Source organism: Cinclus cinclus, chromosome 6, assembly GCF_963662255.1.
Source record: "Cinclus cinclus chromosome 6, bCinCin1.1, whole genome shotgun sequence".
Lineage (NCBI taxonomy): Eukaryota > Metazoa > Chordata > Aves > Passeriformes > Cinclidae > Cinclus > Cinclus cinclus.
In genome coordinates this window covers 25,543,810-25,556,116 of record NC_085051.1, presented here as the reverse complement: position 1 = coordinate 25,556,116, position 12,307 = coordinate 25,543,810, and the positions used below count along the sequence as shown (strand labels likewise).

Here is a 12,307-nt window from a genome sequence, read left to right as displayed (position 1 = left end):
AACCTGTTAAGTGAAGTGTTTTATTCATATCTTATAGGGAAAAATACTGAAGGAAAGATAGGTTAATATGAAAAGTACACACAAATTTTGAAAGCTTAAACTAAGGTGTCAACTTTTGCTTTTCTTAATACTCAGTGTTATACAATACTGTAGAATAGTGTTGTGGAACAGCTCCCATTAACTTTGGCTTCATGTACAAATGTTCAGTGTTTCTGCTAATAAGGTCCACTCTCAAGATAGTCAAAAGAAGAATGAAAAAAATACAGTTATTGGCCATGCTGAAAGTCTCCATAAATAACTTCCCTAGTCTCTTCCCAGGCAAAGAGTGACTGTGAAACTGTGAAAGGCAGCAGTTCTCCACATCATTCAGCAGTGTTAAATTGGGAAGTCAGCTCTTCCCTTCCTGTGATCTGCTGCAGAGCTATCTGTGAATAAACAGAGGTTCTGCAATATGTGTCATCAGTCACTGTGGAACTGCAACTTAACCTTTGAGTTGGCTGAAAACATAGAATAGCTGAAAGTCATGAATTCTGTGCATCAAGTGCCCCACCTGTTTGTAATGAAAGACAGCAGAACATTAACATACCCACACTGCAGGCACATGAGTTCTTTCATTACATATACTTTCAATGTTTGACTGATGACTTCTTAATATAGTTATCACATGTTCTACCTTTTTTGAAAACGCATTTTTCCTTGAGTTTTAATCTGCCTGCCTATTAAGTTTGCTCTTCCCTCTACTCCTTCCTCTCACATTTCCAGTAGCCTTCCCAACCCCTGTCAGTCACTCCCTTTCTGCTTGGCTGTACATGACCTGAACCTATCACAACCCTTTCACCTCCCTCATTTCCAAAGTTCTGCTCTTGAGTAGCCCACATTAGAACCTTGCAGCTACCCTTTGCAATGTGTGAACCCATAACTCTGGTCATTTGAAAACATAAGACTACCTGTGCCACATGCTCAGAGGATCTTTGAAGATTTCAGCAAAGGTGATGATTTCAGAGCATCTGAAGAGGTTCCAGTAGTGGAAGGTGTTGACACATGGCAACAATATTCCATCAGTTTCCAAAGTATGTGCTGCAGAGTGAGCCAGCACTGGCTGGTACTGGTGAGGAATGCCCTATTGTATGGGAAAACCCAATTCACAGCTGCCTTGTGCACAGCTGAGCCTCCTCAAGCTCACCTCCTGCACCTGGAGTGGGATGGCTGAACACATCCCTCACAGCTCAGTTCCATCGATCTCTTGTGTGCCCACAACACACAGACTTCGACTAGCACCAGCACCTCAAAGGTGAGAGGCAGAAGCCTCCATTTGATTCAGTACTCCACCACAGGAAGCAAATAAAGCAGAGCTGCCTTCAGTGAACATCACTAGAAAGAACTGCTGCAGTGTTCTCAACTATATGGAGCTGCTTGAAAAGAGCTGAGACACAAAGAAAGCTGTGTTCTCTGTAGCAGCTCAGAGAAGTGAATGCAGCTGTAACTAAGACTGGATCACTTTATGCTGGGAAGTGGCAGAGACCAGGAGACAAAATCAGTTATACTGGCAATGAATAATGACTTTCTACCATCACTGAAAACAAAGACCTTCTCTCTCTACATAATGTTCAATGTAATTTATCAAGAGACATTATCCTTATCACATGAAAGTTGTATGAAGTATGTATGAAACAGTTTCTGCTGGTACATCCCAAGTGAACTGTGCCATTCCCACTAACTATATATAACTCATACAGCTCTGTAACATCCCAGCTTCCTGTTAATCCTCTGGATGAATCAGACACATTTCAGTACCAATGACACCCAGACACAACATGTTTCTATACATATTATCACCTGTAACCACACTTCTGTTAGAATGTGGCTCACATACAGATGAGGTCAGAAGGCTGAATGAGAACCGCAGAATGAAGTTGAATGTGAGTAAAATAAATGTGGGCCGAGGTAAACAGTTTCAAGTGTTTGCATCACTGCATCACCTTACTTGGATATTTCAGCCTGTAAATATGGAGTGCTCCTGAATTCTGGGTTAATGCCAAGCTCCCACAAAGCAGAGTCTGTGTCACGCTTGCTATAGTCATCAACTGGCTTGGAGAGTCTGTCCCAAGTCTATGATCACTGCTTCAAATGAGCTGTCGATTTGTCTTTGGCTAACTTCTTCCCAAGCTTGCCAAGGAACAGAAGATTTGCTAACCAACAACAATAGCCAGGCCTGATGGGTTCAGGGTAGGTTTCTAGAGTACCAGTCTCACACCTCCACATTTTGGAATATGAAAGATTTCATCCCTTGTGAGAAGCTCAGCATTCATCAATACAAAAATCCACCCAAATGCTGCTGGCTATGTGTTATCCCAGAAAGCATTCTCCATTACTGACAGGAATGAATCAGTTAAGCACTGGAAACAATACACCAAAGTATCTGCTAGGCTAACATTAGATGAACAGGTAGCCTCTCCCCTTTCCCTACGCTTTTGTTCAGAAGGAGTTGATGGAGACTAACATCTGCTCCCACTCCCCTCCTTTTTTCATTATATTTTTCCCTGGGTATGCTGTGCTTTGGACAGACAATGCCATCTTACCCAACTTGTGAGCTTTTGACATGAAGCTCTGTTAGTAGAGAAGAGCACTTAAAAATTCAATTTAAACCTATGCTATGCAAGATCCAAATTAACATGGACTGACAAGCCAATTCTCTCTGCCTCAGCCCCCTTTCACTGCAAGAACTACCCTGACTGTGAAGGAAGAAGAGAGACAAACCCAGCTGCTGAGGTACATCAGATCACCTTTTCCTTCCAGGATGTATAAGGTTAATGTTACTTTTTTTGCCACCACATTTTATAGATAACCACTACAAAATGGCATATGATGATCCTTAAACTTCTAAACAAAACAGCTATTTACCACATAAATACAATGTACATTCTCAACTTCCAACATTAAATTGCATCACATTGTTAGCATTTAATCAAACCGCTCCACTTCAACACATTCCATTTATAATAAACTTTAGATGTGAGCCGAGGTAACTTTTGGATATGTTAACTACCACACTAATTCCACGTGGTAATCAAATTAACCAGTAAAAAAATATTCACTCTAATCAAGCCAATCTAACAGGGTAATAGTGTCACAATCCAAAAATATACAGACATGCAAGATTTCCAGACTATTGCTCCAGCCACTACCTTTATTGCTTTCAAGGCTGGCATGGGTTTTCACAAATAAATCTGCTGAGTCAATGACAGCTTGAGAAAAATACACTTAGGTATGACCTCTTTAAATATGCCTCAACTAATGATGAGGAGTAGCTGTTACTTTTATTTTCCGCACCTTTCCAGTTGTAAGAAGCATTATAAGGAGGTTTGACCTATAAAAGTGGACATAGAGAGAAACTTCTGCAGCACACCTAACACAGCAGGTCCATAAGGAAGAAGTTACTAGAGTTCTTTCAACTTTAGACTGTATGCCCAAACAACATGTCCTTTAACATCTGAAAAATTAAAACTATCAGAGCAAAATTGATTCAGAAGAGAAGAATCTTGTAACCCCTAAGTCACCATTTCAGATATATCCAGGATTAGAAACTCATATCTGATAAGGCATTTAATTGCTTCTCTCTCAACTGATTTGGAAAGAGCTAAGTCATTTCCTTAAATACAAGAATCCACATTACTAATAAAAAAAATACCATTAGACCTGATACTGCTGATGTTTTGATATACTCCACCACTGCAATGTACAGTGGTAAAGAATTCATCCTCAAAATTAGAGATGGCTCTCAGTTCAGAATTTTGTTCCAAGTACTGTGCAAGTATGGAACATTACTGCTGTTTGCCTTAAATTTGTTCAGTAAGAAGATTTCAGTATTTGAGACTGCCATTATAAATCTGCATGTTTTTAGCAATATGAAATGTATTCCATTAAAAGCAGCTCTTTTGTGAGCAGAACACTAGAGAAGCTTAGTTTCTCCTTGACTGGTATCTGTCCTGCACCCTTACCAGAGTATCTGCAGCTTGTCACTGTCCTCTATAAACTTGTTCCAAAAGCCCTTCAACCTCCCCCACATTCCTACACCTCCTCATAACTTCTTCCCTTTCACCCCTGTGCCTCAACTAGCATCTTCCACATTCCCTAACCTCACCAGCCCACAGCACTCTATGACCCCTCCCATACTTTCTCCTAATTACCCTCAGGAGAGAAGACACTACCTGGCACAGCTGGATCCAGCATGGAAGCACCTATGGACTAGCCAGTATGCACATGCCAACTTGCCACTCAACAAGCAATACAGGAGACAGCTGTTTATGTCCTCTGGCACTTTCTCCCCTAGAGAAGAAAAAGTATGCACTTATTTTGGCTTCCTCTCTTCCACCCAGTCTGACCTTTGTGAAGCTTTATACAGCTCTTAAAGAAACTTTGAGATGTCTATGCCACTACCAAATTTGGCTGAAACCCACGAAAGCAGTTACAACTGAATTGATAGAGTGATTACACAAGCTTTCTTTCCTTTGGAGAGTAGGCTAAAATCCCATTAACAGTCTTCCTTATGTCATCCCGTCATTCCTATTCTTCAATTAAAAATAACAGTTACATTCCACTGCATTAGCTTATGTAACCCACCCCTGAGACAAAGTAGCTAAAACTTTCATTCTGTATTTATTAATTTATTTAGTTAGTTACCTATTAAGTATGTGTGCCTTTCTACACACTTGTCCATTTTAAGGTACTCAACGTTATGAAAAATAAGATCAAGAAGATCACTGAAACCAAACCAAATGCACCTCACTAATGAATATCCCCCAAAGTTTCTGGACTGGTATCATTGCATGCAAGAACTGAACTGCTTTTTCCCTAGCAAACTGTCAGCTGTTCTCATGGTTACGGTTCTAGGAATTTGGAATGACAGGTCACAGTTATGAAAGTGAGTACATTCATTTGGCATGTTTCTATATAGCAAATAACATTCTCCTATGAAGAGGATAGGAGGCTGCTGTACATTATCATGGTGTTTATTCTCTGTGAAAACCACTCCTTAAAGTCTCTGTCCCAACAAAGAAGGTGCTAACCAGACTTCGTAGTTCTTAAAACTGCTCATTCACAGAATGAATACAAAAATATATAACTCTTGTATCCTCTCCATTACTATAAAGGCACCACTGGTGTTTTCACTGCAAGATTCAGCTGTGTATATACACCTCCCAGATGGCATGAAGCAAGGCTACAGAAGTATGCTTCCCATTTAAGTGCAGAAATGTTAGCTTCTGCCATAGGGTAATATCTATTCTGTCAATCGGCTATTTAAAAAAATAACCAATATTTCCTCTTTTAAGTCAACTGCTAAGAGTTACAAAGCTCCAAATATGGCATTATGCACAGCTTTGCACAACTGGTTTTCACTGAACCCCAAGCTGAACAGGACAGCAGCAGAATAGGCTTATCTCATACTTCCATCCCTTCACTGTTGGAAGGATCTTCCTTCAGGAAAGCCATGACAGCCTAATTTCAAAGCCCCTGCTAATTACTGCAAAATGGCATGAAAAACTTATGCAGAGAAACTGGAACAACACCCACTGAGCTTCTCTCAAAGGTGGGCCTGCCCAGATGCAACCAGCACAGCACTTTGTCCCAGCAGAGCGGGGCTGGGACTGCTCCGTCATCATCAGCCATCGGCCCCAAGATATTCAGTGCCCCCACATGGGCTCCAACACTCCAGGGACATGCCCACATACTGTGCTCAAGAAGAAACAAAATTTAACATCAATCATCATGATGTGTTAATCCATCCAACCCCAAATGCTCTGTGAAATACTTAACTGAATCACTCACCCTCTTGCTGTCTGCCAAGTGAACTACCAAGGAGAGCTGTCCTCCCATGAATACAGTCAGAGACAGCACTCCCAGGCATACCAACCTGGGATTTAAGGCCTGAGAACTCCAGGGCACCAAGCCCTGGACACAGAGGCTCCTGAGCTTCCCACCTCACACACAGTTCTGCACAGGTAGCTTAAGAGCCCACAATATTTCAGACTCAACTGGGTCTTGATCTCCAGGTTAACAGTAGAGAGACCTGGCAGGGCCTTCTTCAGCTTAGGTCTCAAGTTCCTGGGTCTCCAGATGGAAGCCTTGAAGCTCTGATAACAAGAACATTATCAGAACTTCTACACCCACAGTTGAAGACCTGGGCAAGTTTCCAAGGTCCCTGGTAGGCACTGGAAAGCCTGGTAGGCTTGACAACCCAGCAGTTCTCCAAGCACTGGTCTGAGATTAATCATAAGGTGCCAGGCTCCAAATTAACTTCTCATATTTCCAGAGAAAGGTCTCAGAGAATTCCCCAATACAAGAGAAATTTTAAATGACAGAATTTCTCGTGAATTAGGAAAGAGTAACTTTGGTCCACGTCTGATTTCAGTTTCCCTCAGAAAAGTCTCTATGCTTTGTGTTCCACTCTTAGAACAAGCCTTCACCTATTAAAATACACTGAAAACAATAAATATAAACAAAATATTTCAAATTGCTTCTAAATAAAACCTTCAAAATATAAAAGCACTCCATAGGTTATCCCAAAATTTGTAGTTATTTTCACTTGCATGTGCCTGCCTTGAACCCAAAGCCTTCCATTCCAAAACAAACATTCATCCTGCCTCAAGATTTACGAGTTGAAAGGACATATCCTGTAAAGTTGAACCCCCAGAGATTCAAAGCATAGACTCCGACTTTGGCATGGTATGAAGTCACTGCTTTGCTGAAGAAACAAGATTGGACAGCACTGTCCAGTACCAAAACACATCAATCACAAGAACTGTCCTGGATGCCTCCAGGTATTGGTAAGCAAACCACCGAAAGTGCAGCCACCTGAGAGGAAGGACAGTGCACCTGACCACAGGAAAAACAGCAGTTTCCTGGGATTTGAGCTCTTGGTAGGTAACGCAGCAAGGAAGGGAGGGATGAACCATGTAAGCAGTCACTGACCAAGTGAGCCCATTTAATTTATTAGGTAGTGCCATGAAGTTCTGCTGGTTTAGAATCCTAGGTACCAGTCCCTGCTTCGGTTTGACAATGTGTCACAGAAGGTATAATGAGATGAAGAAAATCAGCCAGAATGCAAGCTCCTGGTGCACAGTTTGTCCCATCTTCCCCTCCTACACTGCAGGTATAGAAACATAACTCAGCCTTTTAAAACACCAAGTATTTTACCTGAGTTGAGGAGTACTTATTTACCAAGGAGGCATTAAACAGTCCTGCAGCTGACTAAACTTTGGAACACTGCAAAAACTTTTTCAAAAACTGCATTATTATAGTACTATCAATGTTCTCATTTTCCCACACACCTAAACGAACAGGAGAGTCTTTCAGAGTTTAAAACATTTATAATATGGATATTTTCAGTTTGTCTATAAATCAGTGTTAGAGATTTTCTTGTAATTAAAAGGTGACTATAAAGACTTCCTAAAAGAAAGTACTACCACTCACATGATACATGCACCTAAGACTACAGGGAAGGATACACCCCCAATCATTTAGGTCTCAATATTGTATTCAGTACCAATGACTTCAGAGATACAGAAGCATAACCTTTTGAGGCAGCACAGCTTCTCATCTGAAGAATCAATTTTGCTTCAGTCTATATTCATGGGGAGTTTAACCTGCTGCCACAATGCTATCTCAGAGTTCTCTTACTGCTGAAGCGTCACCACTTAATTCTTGCTCCCCATTAACCACACATACAGCAGGGATATTGAGTCAAATGATCCTATGACCCTTTATCTTTAATTTCTGCTCTCCTGCTACTTTCACAAAATCGCATAGCATGTGTTTTAGAAAAGAAAGCAAAACAACAGTATTTTCCCCCTGCAAACCAGATTCTATCTCAGAATCAAAAGTACAAACTAAGTATGATTATTACAGGTTTCTTGATACTCAAAATGACAAAGTACAAAACCCTTTTATGCTCTCTTCCAAAATCAGGCCACAAGTTGATGCAAACAAAACCAACACTGCGCACAGCATTTTAGTTCTTGTACTATGTGTCCTCTAAAGTAGTAAAGCCACAATTACCATGAGAAAAGTCCAGCTGGAGGTATCACCTACAATTGCATTACTTCCTCTTTATACCTTTTTAATCAAAGCATATGTTCTGCTTGAAAACAATTCAGCACCAATGAGTTGGCAGTAGAACAATAATTTAAGCAGCGGTATCAATGAAGGTGGGAGGGAGAATTCACTAAAGCTACATTTTTCAAGTACAAAAGCTTGAGAAGCGCGCTATATGGAGTCAAGCAAATATACATCAAAGAAAACATGAAAAAGCAACTAACTATATGCCTTTAAAAGTGCACTTCATGGATGCAAGCTGCCAAATTACAGAGGGGATTTACTGAGAAGAATGTGTTGCTGCCAGAATGGACAAAAGCATGCATTCTATCCATTCCAAGCTCCTCCCCATCTCCTGTCATGCTCACAGCAAGAAGCGGCTCAGAAACTGACAACCATAGACTCCAGGACTGAAAGAGACAAAAAATACCTGCTGGGAAATGCCTGGAAAATTTTTATTTTGAGCATCTGACACAGGAGACTGGAAAAAAGAAAAAAACAACCCACTTATGATCAAAAAACATCTCCCCATATTCTTGGGACATAAAGTACAATTCCACAGCAGAAAAACAGTGCACACCTGGCCGGGTTTTTGAGGAGCCCACGTGCAGAAGCGCTTTTCCTAAAGGCGCAGCAGCCTGTGCACGGCAGCGCACTGCTGCCGGCCCAGGACAGGAGTCTCCCGGAGTTTGCGTGGAGCTGGGTCACGGAAACCTCACTCCAGGCGGGAGCATCTGTTGGCCCCTAAGGAGCCCGGGAGGCGCCCGGCTGCCCGTCCAGGATAGCCCGGGGAGGGCGCAGCGCGTCCCGGGCGAACCGCTCGGCCCGCGCCCCTACCTGGCTGGTGTCCTCGCCGTGCTCCAAGTGCACGATGCCCTGGCTCCTACACTCCGTGTCGCTCAGCACGTCGTCCTCCGAGTCCTCCAGGAGGGACGAGGAGCCGGTGGAGGAGACCGAGGAGTTGGACAGCCTGCGGGACTGCAGGTGCAGCGAGCTGCCCGTCCCCAGCCCGCCGCCCTCCGGCCGCGGCGGCCGCGCCTGGGGGCTGCCCTGCGCCTCCTCGCTCTCCTCGGCGGTGACGGTGAGCCGGGGGATGACGGGCGGCAGAACCCCGTTCGGGGGTCGGCAGCCCCTCTTCGGCCGGTCGGGCAGCTGACGGGCGGCGGCGGCGGCGACGGCGGCGCAGCGAGCCTCGAAGAGGGAGCAGAGCTCCCCCACGGTGAGCCGCTTGGCCCGGCTGAGCTCCGGGCTGCTGTGCAGCCCCGCGCGGGGCTCCATGGCGGGGTCGGCGCCGGGCGCCTGCCGAGCAGCGCTCCAGGACCGACGGCCGGAGGCGCGCATGGGGGAGCGCCGCACCGCCGCCGCCGGGAAAACTTCTTTGTGGCTCAGTCAGTCTCCCGCGGCTGCCCGGAGCCCGGCGGAGAGGCGCATCTCCAGCCCGCCCTGCCCGGGCAGCTCTGAGTCACCCGCGGCGACAGCCGGAGGCTGCTACCGTGCCCGCTGACCCCGCGCCAGGGCCATGGGGGCGCGCTGAGCCCGCCCGCCCGCCGCCGCCGCCGCCGCCGCCCCGCTCCGCCTCGGCGCGGAGGGGAGGAGCGAGCCGAGCAGCGGCAGCCCCTGCCCGCCCCTTCCCGCCGCCACCCCCACTACCCTTTTGGTTTCGCTTTCCCTGCGGCGGCCCCCGGGGAGCGGCCTGGGGGTGTCGCGGTGCCCGCCTTACCTCCGCCCGCCGCCCCTCGCTGGCCGGGCCGCGGCTCTCCGGGCACGGCGGCTGCGCAGCGCGGCGCGCCTCGGCCGGCGGAGGGGCGGCCCCACAGCCCAGCCCCGGCCGGGGACGCGGGGGAGGTGCCCTTTGACCCTCCCTGGCGTTCTGCGCCCGCTCGGGGCCGCGCGTGGCGGTCCGCGGTCCGTGCGTGACCATCCCCTCGGAGCGCGCTGACACCGGCGGGCACCTCCAGGCCTCCGCGGCATCCTGGGGTGGCTCCGCGCACCGCGCGGGGCCGGCGGTGTGGCTGGGTGTCACCAGCCCGCGGGGACCGGGTGGCGGTGCGTGAGTGACCGCGCGGTGCCAGCAGCCGGGGGCGCTCCCCCGGCCGCGCTGCGGGTCCCCACGCCTCGCTCTAGCATCCCCGGCGGGCTGCGAGCGGCGTGGGACAGCGGTGTGGGACAGCGGCGGCCTCCCGGGAAGCCCGAGCTGTCTGTCAGTCAGCGCGTTACCCGCTGAGCACCGCTCAATCAGGTTGCCTTCAGCCGCTGGTTGCTGCGATACCCCAGCCCCCTTTACGAACGAATTTCAGCGTTTGACACCCCCGGCCTTGGTACTTCTTGACTGTTTAACTCCCCCTCTTTACCTAAAATGTAACCCGTGCTGGGATGCGGCATGTGTTGGAATTGTAGCTATTAAGACCTTGAGAACAGGAAAGGCTTTCTACCGTAGGATTACATCAGCTGAAATGATTACTAAAATTAATAATTTTGGAACCAAATGCTGAAGTCTTCAGCTGAGTTTTTGCTCACTTATCTTATTGTTTCCTTGTACTCTCCCATCTGTCTCTCACCATCTGCTCTCTCTTGCCTGGCGCTTGGGCTGGGAGCTCCTTGCAGAGGGGGATGTGGAGCTCCACACTCAAAGCAGTCCCAGCCCGGGCCACGGCAGGGACTCCTCCCTCCAGTGATGCTATAAATGATTTTTTAACCTGTTTTGTAATTCGGTCAGATTATTTGGCCGCAGTTGATTATTTTACAGCTTGATCTTGCAGGTTACCTTTGAAAAAGCCTGCTCCAAAAGGCACCACACAACAGGCCTTCTCCTGGGGAGGCTGCTGTGCTTCTCATAGGGCCCACAGCTTGTAAATGCTCAAGAGCAGACAGAAAGGCACCTGGGAAACTACATAAATAATCATTCATCTTTGGACTCTTCTGGAACTAGGTGGTGCCTAGAATCTGGAATTTCAGCAGTCTGGATTTTCAGTTTAAATGACCAAGCCTTGTGTTGGACTTAATTTTGTGTGGAAGCCATTGTGGGAGTTCTCCCAAGGTGTATGTTATGGGGGAGGCAGGGCCGACAGCTGCCACCAAATTGTGTGAAAACACAACCTGTAAAGTGTGTAGTAAAATGCTTGGCGGTGCAAGTTTTCTCCAACAGGCAGTGAGAACACCAAAGCACCTGTAGGAGGGTATTCCTTCATGGTAAACTGTAATGGATTTACATTCTTTCTAAAATAAGATCATCACTGCTTTTATTATTAATTTTGCAATTAGTTTCAAATTTCATGTAGCAGAAAGGCAGTCTCAAAACATGAAAATTGATTAGACCTAATACATACCTAGAGTCATAACAGTTTAATCAAAAGCATGGTTTTATAATCGATGATTTTATAAGAATACTCACAGTAATAAATTTTTAGATAGAGCAGAAAATGCAGAGGGCAGTTTTAAATGGGTATTCAAGATTATACACATGCAGAGGTTGGACCCATCTAGCTCTTTTACGTCACTGTGGCAGCTTCTGTCTGTAGATAAGCAAGCTGGAAAAATATATTTATTCACAGGAGAGGGGTTACATGTGAGCTTTCACAGGGCAAACAGGAGCCCTTCAGGCAAGCCCTGCTGCATGTGGAATGACATTTCAGTTTCCAGTCTCTTAGCAGTTGCTCTGCCTGCTGATTCTGCAATTACAAGATTATGTGTGGTCTGTGATTAGGAAACCTTATTTAGGAAACCTTAACCTTGGCAACAGTTCTGGGACTACCAGCTCAGTTCAGGTACAGAATATAAAGATTTTACTTTCAACTAATGAAGATGGAAACAAAACCACTCAATATTTTAATAAATACATGTATGAAAATTTTCCTTTTATAATATTGGTTAGTGGTGATTGCTTGGATCAGGTTAGATAGGTTTAATTGACTTCATTTATAGCACATCCTCTCTAGAGAGCTATTGATCTCTGAAGTTTGCATAAGGTTTAACTCAAAATCTTTCAAAGCTACCCAGAAGATAAATTTTTCAGTCAGTATCACCACACTTCCGTGTAAGTATACAGCTGTTTTAACAAATGGAATGGTACTCTGTGCCCTGACAAAGTGCTAGTGACTTGTATTTTTCACTTGTGAAATCCTGCATTCCTGACGGGACAGGGCTGCCTGCATCCACTGGTGATGCTTGCCAAGAGTCGGCTCTGATGAGATACAGAAAGATATGTCTCTGTTGTGCA

General features: G+C 45.8%; 1 protein-coding gene across 6 annotated transcripts in view; it reads right to left on the bottom strand.

The window, feature by feature from the left end:
* ITPKA (inositol-trisphosphate 3-kinase A) overlaps positions 1 to 9,561 on the bottom strand; it is a 39,215-nt gene extending 29,654 nt beyond the window's left edge. The window contains exons 1-2 of one of the 6 annotated variants that reach the window (XM_062495769.1): positions 8,929 to 9,550; positions 8,522 to 8,572 (exon numbers count right to left, since the gene is read on the bottom strand). In XM_062495769.1, the coding sequence (XP_062351753.1) occupies positions 8,522 to 8,572; positions 8,929 to 9,432 (555 nt within the window). In that variant the 5' untranslated portion in view covers positions 9,433 to 9,550. Of the gene's footprint in view, positions 1 to 8,521; positions 8,573 to 8,928 lie in introns of all 6 variants that reach the window. The other 5 variants (XM_062495773.1, XM_062495772.1, XM_062495770.1 and 2 more) reach the window with 5 other exon arrangements.
* Positions 9,562 to 12,307: the final 2,746 nt, after the last annotated feature.